Raw genomic sequence first — 19,650 nt, 5'->3', positions numbered from 1 at the left:
TGAACATATGATGAACATACAATGTTGTTGTGCTAAACATGAATATGTGATGATCATACGATGATGTTGTGCTAAACATGAACATATGATGAACATACAATGATGTTGTGCTAAACATGAACATGTGATGAACATATGATGATGTTGTGCTAAACATGAACATATGATGAACATACAATGTCGTTGTGCTAAACATGAACATATGACGAACATACAATGATGTTGTGCTAAACATGAACAAATGATGAACATACGATTATGTTGTGCTAAACATGAACATATGATGATCATACGATGATGTTGTGCTAAACATGAACATATGATGAACATACAATGATGTTGTGCTAAACATGAACATATGATGAACATACAATGATGTTGTGCTAAACATGAACATATGATGAACATACAATGATGTTGTGCTAAACATGAACATATGATGAACATATAATGTTGTTGTGCTAAACATGAACATATGATGAACATACAATGATGTTGTACTAAACATGAACATATGATGAACATACAATGTTGTTGTGCTAAACATGAACATGTGATGATCATACGATGATGTTGTGCTAAACATGAACATATGATGAACATACAATGATGTTGTGCTAAACATGAACATGTGATGAACATACGATGATGTTCTGCTAAACATGAACATATGATGAACATACAATGTCGTTGTGCTAAACATGAACATATGATGAACATACAATTATGTTGTGCTAAACATGAACAAATGATGAACATACGATGATGTTGTGCTAAACATGAACATATGATGAACATACAATGATGTTGTGCTAAACATGAACATATGATGATCATACGATGATGTTGTGCTAAACATGAACATATAATGAACATACAATGATGTTGTGCTAAACATGAACATATGATGAACATACAATGTTGTTGTGCTAAACATGAACATATGATGAACATACGATGATGTTGTGCTAAACATGAACATATGATGAACATACAATGATGTTGTGCTAAACATGAACAAATGATGAACATACGATGATGTTGTGCTAAACATGAACATATGATGAACATACAATGATGTTGTGCTAAACATGAACATATGATGAACATACAATGTTGTTGTGCTAAACATGAACATGTGATGATCATACGATGATGTTGTGCTAAACATGAACATATGATGAACATACAATGATGTTGTGCTAAACATGAACATGTGATGAACATATGATTATGTTGTGCTAAACATGAACATATGATGAACATACAATGTCGTTGTGCTAAACATGAACATATGACGAACATACAATGATGTTGTGCTAAAGATGAACAAATGATGAACATACGATTATGTTGTGCTAAACATGAACATATGATGATCATACGATGATGTTGTGCTAAACATAAACATATGATGAACATACAATGATGTTGTGCTAAACATGAACATATGATGAACATACAATGATGTTGTGCTAGACATGAACATATGATGAACATACAATGATGTTGTGCTAAACATGAACATATGATGAACATACAATGATGTTGTGCTAAACATGAACATATGATGAACATACAATGTTGTTGTGCTAAACATGAACATGTGATGATCATACGATGATGTTGTGCTAAACATGAACATATGATGAACATACAATTATGTTGTGCTAAACATGAAAATGTGATGAACATATGATGATGTTGTGCTAAACATGAACATATGATGAACATACAATGTCGTTGTGCTAAACATGAACATATGATGAACATACAATGATGTTGTGCTAAACATGAACAAATGATGAACATACGATGATATTGTGCTAAACATGAACATATGATGATCATACGATGATGTTGTGCTAAACATGAACATATGATGAACATACAATTATGTTGTGCTAAACATGAACATATGATGATCATACGATGATGTTGTGCTAAACATGAACATATGATGAACATACAATGATGTTGTGCTAAACATGAACATATGATGATCATACGATGATGTTGTGCTAAACATGAACATATGATGAACATACAACGATGTTGTGCTAAACATGAACATATGATGAACATACAATGATGTTGTGCTAAACATGAACATATGGTGAACATACGATAATGTTGTGCTAAACATGAACATATGAGAACATACAATTATGTTGTGCTAAACATGAACATATGATGAACATACAATGTTGTTGTGCTAAACATGAACATGTGATGAACATATGATTATGTTGTGCTAAACATGAACATATGATGAACATACAATGATGTTGTGCTAAACATGAACATATGATGAACATACAATGATGTTGTGCTAAACATGAACATGTGATGGTCATACGATGATGTTGTGCTAAACATGAACATATGATGAACATACAATGTCGTTGTGCTAAACATGAACATATGATGAACATACAATTATGTTGTGCTAAACATGAACAAATGATGAACATACGATGATGTTGTGCTAAACATGAACATATGATGATCATACGATGATGTTGTGCTAAACATGAACATATGATGAACATACGATGATGTTGTGCTAAACATGAACATATGATGAACACACAATGATGTTGTGCTAAACATGAACATATGTTGAACATACAATGATGTTGTGCTAAACATGAACAAATGATGAACGTACGATGATGTTGTGCTAAACATGAACATATGATGAACATACTATGTTGTTGTGCTAAACATGAACATGTGATGAACATACGATGATGTTGTGCTAAACATGAACATATGATGAACATACAATGATGTTGTTTTAAACATGAACATATGATGAACATACAATGTTGTTGTGCTAAACATGAACATGTGATGATCATACGATGATGTTGTGCTAAACATGAACATATGATGAACATACAATGATGTTGTGCTAAACATGAACATGTGATGAACATACGATGATGTTGTGCTAAACATGAACATATGATGAACATACAATGTCGTGCTAAACATGAACATATGATGAACATACAATTTCGTTGTGCTAAACATGAACATATGATGAACATACAATGATGTTGTGGTAAACATGAACAAATGATGAACATACGATGATGTTGTGCTAAACATGAACATAAGATGATCATACAATGATCTTGTGCTAAACATGAACATATGATGAACATACAATAATGTTGTGCTAAACATGAACATATGATGAACATACAACGATGTTGTGATAAACATGAACATATGATGAACATACAATGTTGTTGTGCTAAACATGAACATATGATGAACATACAATGATGTTGTGCTAAACATGAATATATGATGAACATACAATAATGTTGTGCTAAACATGAAAATATGATGAACATACGATGATGTTGTGCTAAACATGAACATATGATGAACATACGATGATGTTGTGCTAAACATGAACATATGATGAACATACGATGATGTTGTGCTAAACATGAACATATGATGAACATAAGATTATGTTGTGCTAAACATGAACATATGATGAACATACAATGATGTTGTGCTAAACATGAACATATGATGAACATACAATGATGTTGTGCTAAACATGAACATATGATGAACATACAATGATGCTGTGCTAAACATGAACATATGATGAACATACAATGATGTTGTGCTAAACATGAACATATGATGAACATACAATTATGTTGTGCTAAACGTGAACATATGATGAACATACAATGATGTTGTGCTAAACATGAACATATGATGAACATACAATGTTGTTGTGCTAAACATGAACATATGATGAACATACGATGATGTTGTGCTAAACATGAACATATGATGAACATACGATGATGTTGTGCTAATCATGAACATATGATGAACATACAATGATGTTGTGCTAAACATGAAAATATGATGAACATACAATGTTGTTGTGCTAAACATGAACATATGATGAACATACAATGATGTTGTGCTAAACATGAACATATGATGAACATACAATGATGTTGTGCTAAACATGAACATATGATGAACATATGATGATGTTGTGCTAAAGATGAACATATGATGAACATACAATTGTGTTGTGCTAAACATGAACATATGATGAACATACAATTATGTTGTGCTAAACATGAACATATGATGAACATACAATGATGTTGTGCTAAACGTGAACATATGATGAACATACAATGATGTTGTGCTAAACATGAACATATGATGAACATGCAATGTTGTTGTGCTAAACATGAACATATGATGAACATACGATGATGCTGTGCTAAACATGAACATATGATGAACATACAATGATGTTGTGCTAAACATGAACATGTGATGAACATACGATGATGTTGTGCTAAACATGAACATATGATGAACACACAATGATGTTGTGCTAAACATGAACATATGTTGAACATACAATTATGTTGTGCTAAACATGAACAAATGATGAACGTACGATGATGTTGTGCTAACCATGAACATATGATGATCATACGATGATGTTGTGCTAAATATGAACATATGATGAACATACAATGATGTTGTGCTAAACATAAACATATGATGAACATACAACGATGTTGTGCTAAACATGAACATATGAACATACAATGATGTTGTGCTAAACATGAACATATGATGAACATGCAATGATGTTGTGCTAAAGATGAACATATGATGAACATACAATGATGTTGTGCTAAACATGAACATATGATGAACATACAATGATGTTGTGCTAAACATGAACATATGATGAACATACAATTATGTTGTGCTAAACATGAACATATGATGAACATACAATGATGTTGTGCTAAACATGAACATATGATGAACATACAATGTTGTTGTGCTAAACATGAACATATGATGAACATACGATTATGTTGTGCTAAACATGAACATATGATGAACATACAATGATGTTGTGCTAAACATGAACAAATGATGAACGTACGATGATGTTGTGCTAACCATGAACATATGATGATCATATGATGATGTTGTGCTAAATATGAACATATGATGAACATACAATGATGTTGTGCTAAACATAAACATATGATGAACATACAACAATGTTGTGCTAAACATGAACATATGAACATACAATGTTGTTGTGCTAAACATGAACATATGATGAACATACAATGATGTTGTGCTAAACATGAACATATGATGAACATACAATAATGTTGTGCTAAACATGTACATATGATGAACATACAATGGCGTTGTGCTAAACATGAACATATGATGAACATACAATGATGTGCTGAAGTCAATGAATATTGAATATATTTAATTTAAGTGACAATGAAACTACAGCTTTAGTCATATTTTGTGTGCTTAAGAAACTTCTCTAGGACTTCTTTTGTTTCTTTGAGATGCTCATTACTGCCACAAGTGGTGGACGAGTGTATTACACCTGAGTAGCACTGCGGCCCTATGGTTAGGAAACCTGCTTTAAGGCTCTCGTCAATGTAATATGAATACATGCTAGTTGTATGTATGTGATAACGACCACTGTATGCTAATCATGATCCACTGATGAAGACGACTGTATGCTAATCACGAAAATGATGATGATGACGACTGTATGCTAATCATGATCCGATGATGAAGACGATGGTGTGCTAATCATGAAGATGATGAAGACAACTGTATGCTAATCATGATGCAATGATGAAGACGACTGTATGCTAATTATGAAGATGATGAAGACGACTGTATGCTAATCATGATCCAATGATGAAGACGACTGTATGTTAATTATGAAGATGATGAAGACGACTGTATGCTTCTCATGATCCAATGATGAAGACTACTGTATGCTAATCATGAAGATGATGAAGAGGACTGTATGCTAATCATTTTGCAATGATGAAGACGACTGTATGCTAATCTTAAACATGATGATGATGACGACTGTATATTAATCATGATCCAATGATGAAGACGACTGTATGCTAATCATGAAGATGATGAAGACGACTGTATGCTAATCATGATCCAATGATGAAAACGACTGTATGCTAATCATGAAGATGATGAAGACGACTGTATGCTAATCATGATCCAATGATGAAGACGACTGTATGCTAATCATGAAGATGATGAAGACGACTGTATGCTAATCATGATCCAATGATGAATACGACTGTATGCTAATCATGAAAATGATGATGAAGACGACTGTATGCTAATCATGAAGATGATGAAGACGACAGTATGCTAATCATTTTGCAATGATGAAGACGACTGTATGCTAATCACGAAAATGATGATGATGACGACTGTATGCTAATCATGATCCAATGATGAATACGACTGTATGCTAATCATGAAGATGATGAGGACGACTGTATGCTAACCATGATGCAATGATGAAGACGACTGTATGCTAATCACAAAGATGATGAAGACGACTGTATGCTAATCATGATGCAATGATGAAGACGACTGCTTGCTAATCATGAAAATGATGAGGATGATGACTGTATGCTAATCATGATATAATGATGAAGACGGCTGTACGCTAATCATGAAGATGATGAAGACGACTGTATGCTAATCATGATGCAATGATGAAGACGACTGTATGCTAATCATGAAAATGATGATGATGATGACGACTGTACGCTAATCATGATCCGATGATAACGATGACTGTATGCTAATCATGAAAATGATGATGATGATGATGACGACTGTATGCTAATCATGATCTGATGATGAAGATGACTGTATGCTAATCATGATCCAATGATGAAGATGACTGTATGCTAATCATGATGCCAATGATGAAGACGACTGTATGCTATTCATGATCCAATGATGATGATGATAACTGTATGCTAATCATGAAGATGATGAAAGCTGCATGTGGAACACAAAACAGGTCAATATTTATCAATATTTGCTTGAGGGTTGCACAAATGACAGGAAGTGTGACCTCACAGATGACAGCAATACAAATGATATAATGCAGCGTCAGCAGGTGTCAAACTCAGGGCCCCGGGGGCCACGTCTGACTTCATCTGATGTGGCCCACTAAATAAAATGCGTCAATAAAGTGGCTTATCTTTTTTTACTAAATGTATTCATTCTTTCCATTTGGACAGAAAAAATACATATACTTAAATATATTTGATTATTAATTATGTTAATGCCTTGTGATGAGGTGGTGACTTGTCCAGGTTGTACCCCACCTACCACCCCAATGCAGCTGGGATAGGCTCCAGCACCCCCACAAGTCATGGACCCACTAGCTGCGCAAGCTAGCTCTCCAATCAGCTAAACAGACTCAATAACTCCAATCCTACTTAATGAATACTTAGGTCTACTACGCTGCTGTATTTAATGTTGTCATTATGGTGGTACTTAATGAATACTTAGGTCTACTACACTACTGTATTTAATGTTGTCATTATGGTGGTACTTAATGAATACTTAGGTCTACTACACTACTGTATTTAATGTTGTCATTATGGTGGTACTTGATGAATACTTAGGTCTACTACACTACTGTATTTAATGTTGTCATTGTGGTGGTACTTAATGAATACTTAGGTCTACTACACTACTGTATTTTAAAGTTGTCATTATGGTGGTACTTGATGAATACTTAGGTCCACTACACTACTGTCATTATGGTGGTACTTAATGAATACTTATTATAGAGTAGTATTCATCATAAATACTGTGTAGTACTATTAGTATTGTTGTTGGTCATATTGTTGACACCACGTGACCATAGCTGGGACGCAGGCAGGCGCACACGCCATCAGCGATGGGCGGGGCTTAGCTTGCGGCGTTGTCGCGGGAGGCGCAATCGTGAGCGTGAACGCGCACGTCCGCCCAGCCGAACCGCGACGGCGCGCAATCACGTCTGGACTCGGGCCGGGTGTGATGGCATCACGTGACAGGATGAGCAACGTGCACGGAGGGATGACGTGCGTGAAGTACCTGCTGCTCGCCCTCACCGCCATCTTCTGGGTGAGTGCCTGCATGACGTCATCCCTCACATTGCGTCATGCAGTCAGCAAACTAAAACATGCAGTGGTAGTGGAGTACAGTATATACTGCGCATGCGCTTGTGCACTTCGTGTAGTGTGTCTGTGTTGTGCACGTTGTGTAGTGTGTTTTTGTGTAGTGTCTTTGTGTTGTGTGTCTTTGTGTTGTGCACTTTGTGTTGTGCACTTTGTGTTGTGTGTCTTTGTGTTGTGCACGTTATGTAGTGTGTCTTAGTTGTGTGTCTTTGTGTAGTCTGTCTTTGTGTAATGTGTCTTTGTGTTGTGCACGTTGTGTAGTGTGTCTGTGTGGTGCACGTTATGTAGTGTGTCTTAGTTGTGTGTCTTTGTGTAGTGTGTCTTTGTGTTGTGCACGTTGTGTAGTGTGTCTTTGTGTAATGTGTCTTTGTGTTGTGCATGTTGTGTAGTGTGTCTCACTGTTGTGCACGTTATGTAGTGTGTCTTAGTTGTGTGTCTTTGTGTTGTGCACGTTGTGTAGTGTGTCTTTGTGTAATGTGTCTTTGTGTTGTGCACGTTGTGTAGTGTGTCTTTGTGTAATGTGTCTTTGTGTTGTGCACGTTGTGTAGTGTGTCTTTGTGTACTGTGTATTTGTGTTGTGTGTCTGCTGCAAAAGATTGATTTGTATATATATATATATATATATATATATATATATATATATATATATATATATATATATACATATATGTGTATTTATTTGTAATGGATTAGTGATTGTGTGATAGTTGTGTAGACGTCCACATAAAATAAAGTGGTATTCTTGGCACATATATTGACATGTTAACTTTGTCATTGGAATATAAGAAATACTAAAAAATAAAATCTTTGTCTGTTATCAAAATTGTGCTCTTGATGAAAAATCACAACCCAAAGCTATCAAAGGTGTTGTGTATCTGTGTGTTGTGTGTCTGTGATCAAAGGGGTTGTGTGTCTGTGTGTTGTGTATCTGTGTGTTGTGTGTCTGTGATCAAAGGGGTTGTGTGTCTGTGTTGTGTGTCTGTGATCAAAGGGGTTGTGTGTCTGTGTTGTGTGTCTGTGATCAAAGGGGTTGTGTGTCTGTGTTGTGTGTCTGTGATCAAAGGGGTTATGTGTCTGTGATAAAAGGGGTCGTGTGTCTGTGTGTTGTGTGTCTGTGATCAAAGGGGTTGTGTGTCTGTGTGTTGTGTGTCTGTGATCAAAGGGGTTGTGTGTCTGTGATCAAAGGGGCTGTGTGTTGTGTGTCCGTGTGTTGTGTGTCTGTGATCAAAAGGGTTGTGTGTCTGTGTGTTGTGTGTCTGTGATCAAAGGGGTTGTGTGTCTGTGAGGGAGGAGTCTCTAATAAACCATCACAACCATCACAATAAATAACATGAAGTTAAACAGTAATTATTATTATTATTGTGTTGTTGTTGTTGAACGTGCTCAAAAAGTACTAAAACACACTCAAATATTTTAACTAAGTTGTGTTTTGTTTTAATAACTGAAATAAATAAACACATTATACTTTCTTGGCAGAGGAAACATTACATTATTATTTATTATTTGTGTAATTACATTTGTTTATCTTCTTCCATTTTAATTTCTAAAATGTTTTTTCACTACCTGTTTGTCTGACATCACGTGAGTACACTTCCTGTTGAAGACATCGTCTGTTTCAACTTGACACTGTGGACTTTATATCCACAACTTTGTGCAAAGACACAACATTCTTTATGTTTATTGTGAATACTGTATCTTAGTTGTTTATTTAATGTGAACACTGTTTTTTATTTGTTTATGTTTAATATGAATACTGTATCTTAGTTGTTTATGTTTAATGTGAATACTGTATTTTAGTTGTTTATGTTTAATGTGAATACTGTATTTTAGTTGTTTATGTTTAATGTGAATACTGTATTTTAGTTGTTTATGTTTAATATGAATACTGTATCTTAGTAGTTTATGTTCAATGTGAATACTGTATCTTAGTAGTTTATGTACAATGTGAATACTGTATCTTAGTCATTTATGTTCAATGGGATTACTGTATCTTAGTTGTTTATGTTTAATGTGAATACTGTATCTTAGTAGTTTATGTTCAATGTGAATACTGTATCTTAGTAGTTCATGTTGAATGTGAATACTGTACCTTATTTGTCTTTGTTCAATGTGAATACTGTACCTTAGTAGTTTGTTTAATGTGAATACTGTATCTTTGTAGTTTACGTTCAATGTGAATACTGTATCTTAGTAGTTTATGTTCAATGTGAATACTGTATCTTTGTAGTTTACGTTCAATGTGAATACTGTATCTTAGTAGTTTATGTTCAATGTGAATACTGTATCTTAGTAGTTTATGTTGAATGTGAATACTGTATCTTAGTTGTTTATTTAATGTGAATACTGTATCTTAGTTGTTTATGTTTAATGTGAATACTGTATCTTAGTAGTTTATGTTGAATGTGAATACTGTATCTTAGTAGTTCATGTTGAATGTGAATACTGTACCTTATTTGTCTTTGTTCAATGTGAATACTGTACCTTAGTAGTTTATGTATAATGTGAATACTGTATCTTTGTAGTTTACGTTCAATGTGAATACTGTATCTTAGTAGTTTATGTTCAATGTGAATACTGTATCTTAGTAGTTTATGTTTAATGTGAATACTGTATCTTAGTTGTTTATTTAATGTGAATACTGTATCTTAGTTGTTTATGTTTAATGTGAATACAGTATCTTAGTAGTTTACGTTTAACGTGAATACTGTATCTTAGTTGTTTACGTTTAATGTGAATACTGTATCTTAGTTGTTTACGTTTAATGTGAATACTGTATCTTAGTAGTTTACGTTTCATGTGAATACTGTATCATGGTAATTTAGACACTAATGTGTTTACACATGTTTAGATTGGGGTATCACGTTTCTTAATGGGGAAAGACGTTAATGTCTTTTGTTTTCATGTTGGCATTTAAGATGGCTAGCAAGCTAATGCTAATCAGTCCATAATTTAATCACGGTTTGGTTATCAATCATGATTTTTCATCATTTTAGTTGTCAGTATTCTTGTTATTAGTATGATTGTTTATGTGGTACTGCTGCCCCTGGATGAGCATGTAAGGTAATAATGTTGTAAAGATGTTTTAGCTTTTTACATTTCTATCATATTATTATTATGGTTATTATTTGGCTGAATAAGAGAAAACATTTTCAGTAAATAAAATACGGCAACAATAGCAATTATGCAGTTTTCTGCAAAGTAAGAATCAATAATTTTGAATCATAGCAGGAGCATAAAAACACTTTTTTTTAAGTCCAAGTGGAGTCACCTTTACACTCTTTGAATGCAGTACAGTCAAGCTGAGCCAATCAGGGGCCTGCTTTCATATTATTGATTATTGATCATTTGAGTTTATTTAGCCTTGGCACTGCTTCATTCAGGACGTTGTCAAGCAATACTGGAGATGTGATGTTTGAGGCCCAAGGAGGGGACTAGGACTGACAAGTGAGCAGGACTCTGGCAGTGTGAGAGGGACAAGCAGTATAAAATGATGGAGTGATGAAACCCTCCTTGTCTGCTAGAAAGGAGACACTTAGTTGCCAGGCACCAAGGGCCTGAGAGTGTGGCTCCTGAGGGGCCCGCATGTATAACATCACTGCTGTGTGGTTGGCAGTGACCCAAGTGCATGATGGGAACACTAATGCACTCATTGATCAGACACGTTGGGGCATATGTTCACTTCAAATCAATAGGATGCTTGGAGCCATGATGCCTTTCCTCTTGCTTTTAGTAGACATCCACTTGTGCCTTCAACATCAATAGAGTTCTTGTCCTCCCTGACTACACTGCAGAGAACTTCTTTCTCTTGTTGTAACCCAAACTATGTCTTCAATATGTAGACAAAACAAAAACAACAAATTTTGAAAAAAAACAACAAAAAAGCCATTCAAGAATGAATAACAAAAACAATAATAATAATAATAATAATAGTAATAATAAAAAGCAAAAGAAACAAGAAATGAAAATAAACATTAATGTAAACATATCCGAAAAGGAGTGAGAAGAAGTAAAAACTTATGTACTCCCACCCCTCTTATTACTTACTGTATGTTTAATAATAATAATAATAATAGTATATAAAAAAGTTATGTCATATAAATACATATACATATATAAGTACGTACACATATATATATATATATATATATATATATAAATACATGTATATCTACAACACACATTTAACAAGTAACTATGAATGTGACACAACAGCGTGTATACATAGTATACATATACATACACATACAAACCTACTGACTCTTAGTGCAGTTCACTATATCCTGTGTACAATATATTTTTGTACATTCTTTTAAAAACATTGATGCTTGGACTTTGCTTATGTACTTCGCTCAGATTGTTCCACAACTTGACACCTGTGATGGAAATGCGAAAACTTTTCATGATGGAATTTCTCATCTGAATTTTCAAATTGAGTTCTCTCCTCAAACTATGCCCCCCCCTCACGTTCACTAAACATGTTTTGAATGTTCAGTGGTAACAAATAATAATAAAAATAATAATAATACCTGGGATTTATATAGCGCTTTTCTAAGTACCCAAAGTCGCTTTACATGTTACAAATGGTTCCTAGCCCTGTACATAGTTATTGCTGTTTGATATGAGACAATGTCGGTGAATTTTAATAATTTAGACTGTAGAAATAGTGCATTGGTGTGTTCCAGATAGCCGACCTTGTGAATGGTCCTTACTGCTCTTTTTTGTAAAATGATTAGTGACTGTAACAAACTTTTGTAATTGTTACCCCAGACTTCAGTACAGTAGTTTAAGTATGGCAAGACTAAAGAACAGTAGAGAGTGTGGAGTGACTTATGATCCAGAACCTGCTTTGCTTTGTTTATGACTGCTATACTTCTTGCTACTTTGTATTTGACATGTGTAATATGTGCTTTCCAGCTGAGCTTGTCGTCAATTGTTACACCAAGGAATTTGATTTTGTGCACCTGCTCAATAGCCACCCCATCAATTTCTATCTTCAACTGTGTGTTTAACCTGAACCTGCCAAAGAACATAAACTTGGTCTTGCTCACATTCAAAGATAATTTGTTCCAGTCAAACCATAATTTCAGTTTATACAACTCTTCATTTATGTTCTTTTGTAATGTATCTAGATCATCACCAGAGCAAAATACAATAGTGTCATCTGCGAAAAGTACCATGGACAGCAACTTGGATACTTGGCAAATATCATTTATGTACAGTATAAAAAGTTTTGGTCCCAATACTGACCCCTGGGGGACTCCACAAGCAATGTCCAAGCAATTTGAGCTATGGTTTCCCAGCTTCACAAACTGTTTCCGTCTGTCCAAATAGCTTTTTATCCAGTCTATTGCCATAGCTCTTATACCAATTTTCTCCAGTTTATTAATTAATATATTGTGATTGATAATGTCAAAAGCTTTTCTGAGGTCAATGAAGATGCCAATTGCATATTGATGATTATCAATTGCGTCTGTGATTCTTTCAATGGATTCCATCAATGCCCGAGAAGTTGATCTTTTAGTTCTAAAACCATATTGACTCTCTGAGAGTACATTATATTTTTCCAGGAATGAATCGAATCTGCTATTAAATAGTTTCTCCAATATTTTTGAAAATTGAGGCAGTAGTGAGACAGGTCTGTAGTTTGTGAAGAGGTGTTTGCTCCCATTTTTATACAGTGGAATGACCTTTGCTATTTTCATTTGATTTGGAAATGAACCGGTTTGAAACAATACATTGCAAATGTGAGTAAGTGGCTTAGAAATCCCCTCAATGACCAGTTTGACCAATGACATGTCAATATCATTAAAATCGGTTGATTGTTTGTTTTTACAGTTTTTTACTATGTCCAATATTTCCTTCTCTTCGACTCTCTCAAGGAACATTGAGCATGGATTTCTCTTCACCAGATCCCCCATATGCTCTCCTTCCACCCCTCGATCCATAATTTTACTCTCTAGATCAGGGCCTACTTTAACAAAAAAGTGATTGAAGCGATCTGCCACCTCCTCCATATTGTAATTTTCAATATCATCTTCTTTGAAATATTTAGGTGAGCTGTTTTGCTTGACACCATCTCTTATTATACTGTTTAATATGTTCCATATCCCTTTTATATTATCTTTATTACGCTCTAGTTTATTCTTGTAGTATTCTTTTTTACTTATCCTTATAATACTGATTAACTTATTTTTATATTTTTTATATTTATCCTCAGCTTCTTTGGTTCTCTGTCTAATAAAATTCCTGTATTGTGCATTTTTCTTTTTACAAGCATTTTGCAAACCTTTCGTTAACCATGAACAGTTATCATATGCTCTTGTTTTGTTGTATTCTTTGATTGGACAATGTTTATCATACTTTGACTTAAATTTTTCCAAAAATATATTATAAGCACTGTCCACATCTTTTTCATTATAAATCATATCCCAGTTCAGTGATACTAGATCCTGTATTAACATATTAATGTCACGACTTGGTCCTTGGCGTGGATTGTTTTTCCGTGGTGCAAAGCAACTTAACTGGACATGACGTGCAGGTGAGGACATGTTTTAATATTTAAACTCAAAAGGCTCAAAAGGGTATAAACAAAAGGCGCTCACAGCGGAGGTAAAAAACTTGACTAGGAAAACAAAAGGCGCGCACAATGGCGGAGAACTATGAACATTAAACAAAAACTTATGTGACAAGGAACTGTGAACATGGCATGAAGAAGCGTGATCATAAAGGGTGCAGAGCATAAATGTGGAGCATGAATGTGATGTTGCCAGGATGAACAGCAGAAACAGAAAAGCTTATATAGTGACATGATCAGTGAAAACAGGTGTGTGACTCTAACCGTGAACAGGTGCGTGACATGACAATGTGAACCAGGTGAAACTAATGGTTGCTATGGTGACAAATAAAAGTGCACACAAAGTCCAAAACCAAATCCGAACATGACTAAAACAAAATGTAATCACAGACATGACAGAGCCCCCCCCTTACGGACAGATCCCAGATGTCCAAAACAAACAAAACAAGGCAGGATCGAGAGTCATGGGAGGGCGGGAGGGGGACATGGCGGTGGGTCGCCAGACCAGGTGTCCCCGAATCCACCGGGGCAGGATCAGGTGGCGGCGACGCGTAGACCGCCGCTGTACCTGACGAGGTGGGCGACCCGGGAATGGCCATATCCATGGCCGACGGGGAGGTGGGCGCACTTGGCGTGGCGGCCGACCAGGTAGTGGCCACATCCGTGGCCGACGAGGAGGTCGGCGTACCTGGCGTGGCGGACGCCCATGGACTGGCCACATCCATGGCCGACGAGAAGGCAGGCGCTTTGTCGACGTGGCAGTCGCAGATGACGAAGCTTGGCGTGGTGCGTCGGGCAGCAAAGCTTGGCGTGGCGTGTCCTGGCAGCGTGGGTCTTGGTTTTGGCAGCGTGGGTCTTGGTGTTGGTCTTGGCAGTCTTGGTGTTGGTCTTGGTAGTCTTGGTGTTGGTCTTGGCAGTCTTGGTGTTGGTCTTGGCAGTCTTGGTCTTTGGGTGGTGTGTCTTGGACTTGGCGTGAGGGGTCTTGGACTTGGCGTGAGGGGTCTTGGACTTGGTCTTGGCTTGAGGGGTCTTGGACTTGGTCTTGGCATGGTGTGTCTTGGACTTGGTCACTTGGAGGGTCTTGGTCTTGGCATGGCGGTTCTTGGTCTTGGCATGGCGGTTCTTGGTCTTGGCATGGAGCTGCGACTGGCGGCACTTGGCGTCGTGGAGCTGCGACTGTCGGCACTAGGCGTCGTGGAGCTGCGACTGGCGGCACTAGGCGTCGTGGAGCTGCGACTGGCGGCACTAGGCGTCGTGGAGCTGCGACTGGCGGCACTTGGCGTCGTGGAGCTGCGACTGGCGGCACTTAGCGTCGTGAAGCTGCGACTGGCAGCACTTGGCGTCGTGAAGCTGCGACTGCCGGCACTTGGCGTCGTGGAGCTGCGACTGGCGGCACTTGGCGTCGTGGAGCTGCGACTGGCGGCCCTTGGCGTCGTGAAGCTGCGACTGGCGGCACTTGGCGGCGTGGAGCAGGTAGCGGAACTTGGCGTGGAGCAGGTAGCGGAACTTGGCATGGAGCAGGTACTGGTGGCGCTTGGCGTGGTGGAGCTTGGCGTGGAGCTGGGCGTGGAGCAGGTGGAGGTGGCCTAGCTGGAGGCTGTGGCTTGGCAGGTCGAAAGACTGGTGGTGGGGGCCGTGCTGGTGGCTGTGGCTTGGCAGGTCGAAAGACTGGTGGTGGTGGTCGTGCTGGAGGCTGTGGCTTGGCATGACGAAATTCAGGTGGTGGTGGCCGAGCTAGAGGCTGTGGCTTGGCATGGCGAAGCTGACCCACCCCACCTGAACAATTCCCAGCCCTAGCCCCCCCCTCAAGGAGCGGATCCCAGACGCGCTCCCCGCGGTCTGGAACCGTCTTTTGGGGTGGGTGGAGGGAGGTCGGAAGGGGGGCAGAATCCTCCCCTCCAAACTGTCCAAAAAGTCTCTCTTTTTCTACCTGGGACTTTGTGAGTGAGAATTTTTTTTTTTGTGACATGGGCGTGACTTGAGTCCTGGGGGGCGGGACATGGAAACTGGGTGACTGTGATTGACATGCTCTTATTTCTAAAAACATGTTTTGATAGTGCTCTATCTTGGACTTAGAGTCTTTTGCTGGGGGCGGATGATCAAAAGAAAAAGAGTTCAGAAAAAAAAAATCCTGGCCTGTGATGTCATCTTGGGGAAGCCGGGCAGGCTGCGGCCCATTTCCGCCCGGAGGGGGAGGAGCTTGCAGGAGCGCTGCGTTCTGTCCGCTCACCTTCCCTGACGTCCTCGGTCTGGAGCGGCGCTTCCGGGACTGCGGTGACGCAGCGCCATCCTCGGACCAAATGGAGCTAATCGGAATTAGCTTGCCATTTGGCCCCCACATCAAATCTCGGTCCCCCATGGCACCTAGCGCTTCCCACCTTCCTTCCTCCATCCGCCAAGTTGCTTGTGGAAAAACGGATTGCTGGCAACATCTGTCACGACTTGGTCCTTGGCGTGGATTGTTTTTCCGTGGTGCAAAGCAACTTAACTAGACATGACGTGCAGGTGAGGACATGTTTTAATATTTAAACTCAAAAGGCTCAAAAGGGTATAAACAAAAGGCGCTCACAGCGGAGGTAAAAAACTTGACTAGGAAAACAAAAGGCGCGCACAATGGCGGAGAACTATGAACATTAAACAAAAACTTACGTGACAAGGAACTGTGAACATGGCATGAAGAAGCGTGATCATAAAGGGTGCAGAGCATAAATGTGGAGCATGAATGTGATGTTGCCAGGATGAACAACAGAAACAGAAAAGCTTATATAGTGACATGATCAGTGAAAACAGGTGTGTGACTCTAACCGTGAACAGGTGCGTGACATGACAATGTGAACCAGGTGAAACTAATGGTTGCTATGGTGACAAATAAAAGTGCACAAAAAGTCCAAAACCAAATCCGAACATGACTAAAACAAAATGTAATCACAGACATGACAATTAATTGATTTGTCGGTCTTTATTCGCCTAAATATTTTTTGTTTACCTGTCCTAATCTTATAAACATAATCAATTACCGTAAATACCGGCAGGTGGTCGGTAATATCGCAGACTAATAACCCACTTATTTTGTTATCAATTACATTGGTAAATATGTTGTCTGTGAGATGTAATTCTACTGGGTCTAGTGATTGAAGGAAGTAGGCACATACTGTGTATTGTATTTATAAAATCCTCTGTGCTTTTATGATTGCTATGTTTCAATATATCTATGTTAGTATCTCCACATATAAATATATTTTTATTACCTATTCCTGAGAACATGCCTCCCATCCAGTCTTTAAAAGTATCAATACTTGAATGGGGCGCCCTGTATACACAACTGATTAGCATATTTTTTTTGTTTTCCATGCAGATCTCAATTGTAATGCATTCGAGAAGGTTATCAACCACCTGTGACATAGCCTCTACAATCTTGAAATTGAAATTTGTATCCACATAAATTGCTACTCCTCCTCCACCTTTGTTAATTCTGTTTTTATAAGTAAGTTCATAGCCATCCATCTCAAAGTCCATTCCCCTTTCCTTGTTGAACCAAGTTTCAGATATTGCTATGATATTGAATGGTTGTGAGAATGAGTACAAATAGTTCTTAATGGATTTAAAGTTTGTATATAGACTTCTACCATTAATGTGAATAATAGATAACTTCACATCTGCTTTGATGTTGTGATTATACTGTTCAGTAGTGTAGTATTTACAAGAGTTATTAATGTTATATATATATATATATATATATATATATATATATATATATATATATATATATATATATATATATATATATATATATATATATATATATATATATATATATATATTTACTATTATTATTATATTTTATTTTTTTTATTATTTTTTTCAGAAGTTTACATTTTTTGAATCAATGAAGAATCGTTGATGAAGAATTGTTACGAATAAGAATCACAATTCTTTGTAACATTGATTTTTTTTTACACCCATAATATATGAGCAACCACTCAGACAAATCATATAGTTGATGTAGATGATCATATAGTTGATGTAGATGATCATATAGTTGACATCATGGCTCACATATGTGGAATATGACATCATGGCTCACATTATATGTGGAATATGACATCATGGCTCACATTATATGTGGAATATGACATCATGGCTCACATTATATGTGGAATATGACATCATGGCTCACATTATATGTGGAATATGACATCATGGCTCACATTATATGTGGAATATGACATCATGGCTCACATTATATGTGGAATATGACATCATGGCTCACATTATATGTGGAATATGACATCATGGCTCACATTATATGTGGAATATGACATCATGGCTCACATTATATGTGGAATATGACATCATGGCTCACATTATATGTGGAATATGACATCATGGCTCACAAGAGCTATGGTGACTCTGATTGGCCAGTTAGACTGCATTACAAAGATGTCTCTCATAAGGAGTATGACACAAAGTTCAGTTGCCCTCCAAGCTAAAGTGAAGTCAAAGACCCTTAAAAAAAATGCAGACTAAACAGTTTTAACTCTTTACTCCACAGCTCTCTGGCTTGTTGGTCCTGGCTGTTGGACTTTGGCTGCGCTTTGACCCTGACACTGTGCAGCTGCTGACTGGAGAGGAAGCCCCCCACACCTTCTTCATGGGTAGTCTTACCACTTCAACTATATCACACTGTAGACTAGTCTGACACCTTCTTCATGGGTAGTCTTACCACTTCTACTATATCACACTGTAGACTAGTCTGACCACTTCTACTATATCACACTGTAGACTAGTCTGACCACTTCTACTATATCACACATTCGACTAGTCTGACCACTTCTACTATATCACACATTAGACTAGTCTGACCACTTCTACTATATCACACATTAGACCACCTGACCACTTCTACTATATCACACATTAGACTAGTCTGACCACTTCTACTGTATCACACATTAGACTAGTCTGACCACTTCTACTATATCACACAGTAGACTAGTCTGACCACTTCCACTATAT

General features: G+C 37.2%; 1 protein-coding gene across 1 annotated transcript in view; it reads left to right on the top strand.

The window, feature by feature from the left end:
• The first annotated feature begins 7,874 nt into the window (after window positions 1–7,874).
• The window catches only part of LOC133643193 (tetraspanin-2-like), a 46,396-nt gene continuing 34,620 nt past the window's right edge, over window positions 7,875–19,650 (top strand). Inside the window, exons 1-2 of the mRNA XM_062037617.1 lie at window positions 7,875–8,007; window positions 19,187–19,289. Coding sequence (XP_061893601.1) covers window positions 7,921–8,007; window positions 19,187–19,289 — 190 coding nt within the window. The 5' untranslated portion in view covers window positions 7,875–7,920. The remainder of the gene's footprint in view (window positions 8,008–19,186; window positions 19,290–19,650) is intronic.

Source organism: Entelurus aequoreus, linkage group LG26 (genome assembly GCF_033978785.1).
Source record: "Entelurus aequoreus isolate RoL-2023_Sb linkage group LG26, RoL_Eaeq_v1.1, whole genome shotgun sequence".
NCBI classification, from domain to species: Eukaryota; Metazoa; Chordata; class Actinopteri; order Syngnathiformes; family Syngnathidae; genus Entelurus; species Entelurus aequoreus.
This window is presented reverse-complemented; position numbering and strand designations above follow the sequence as displayed.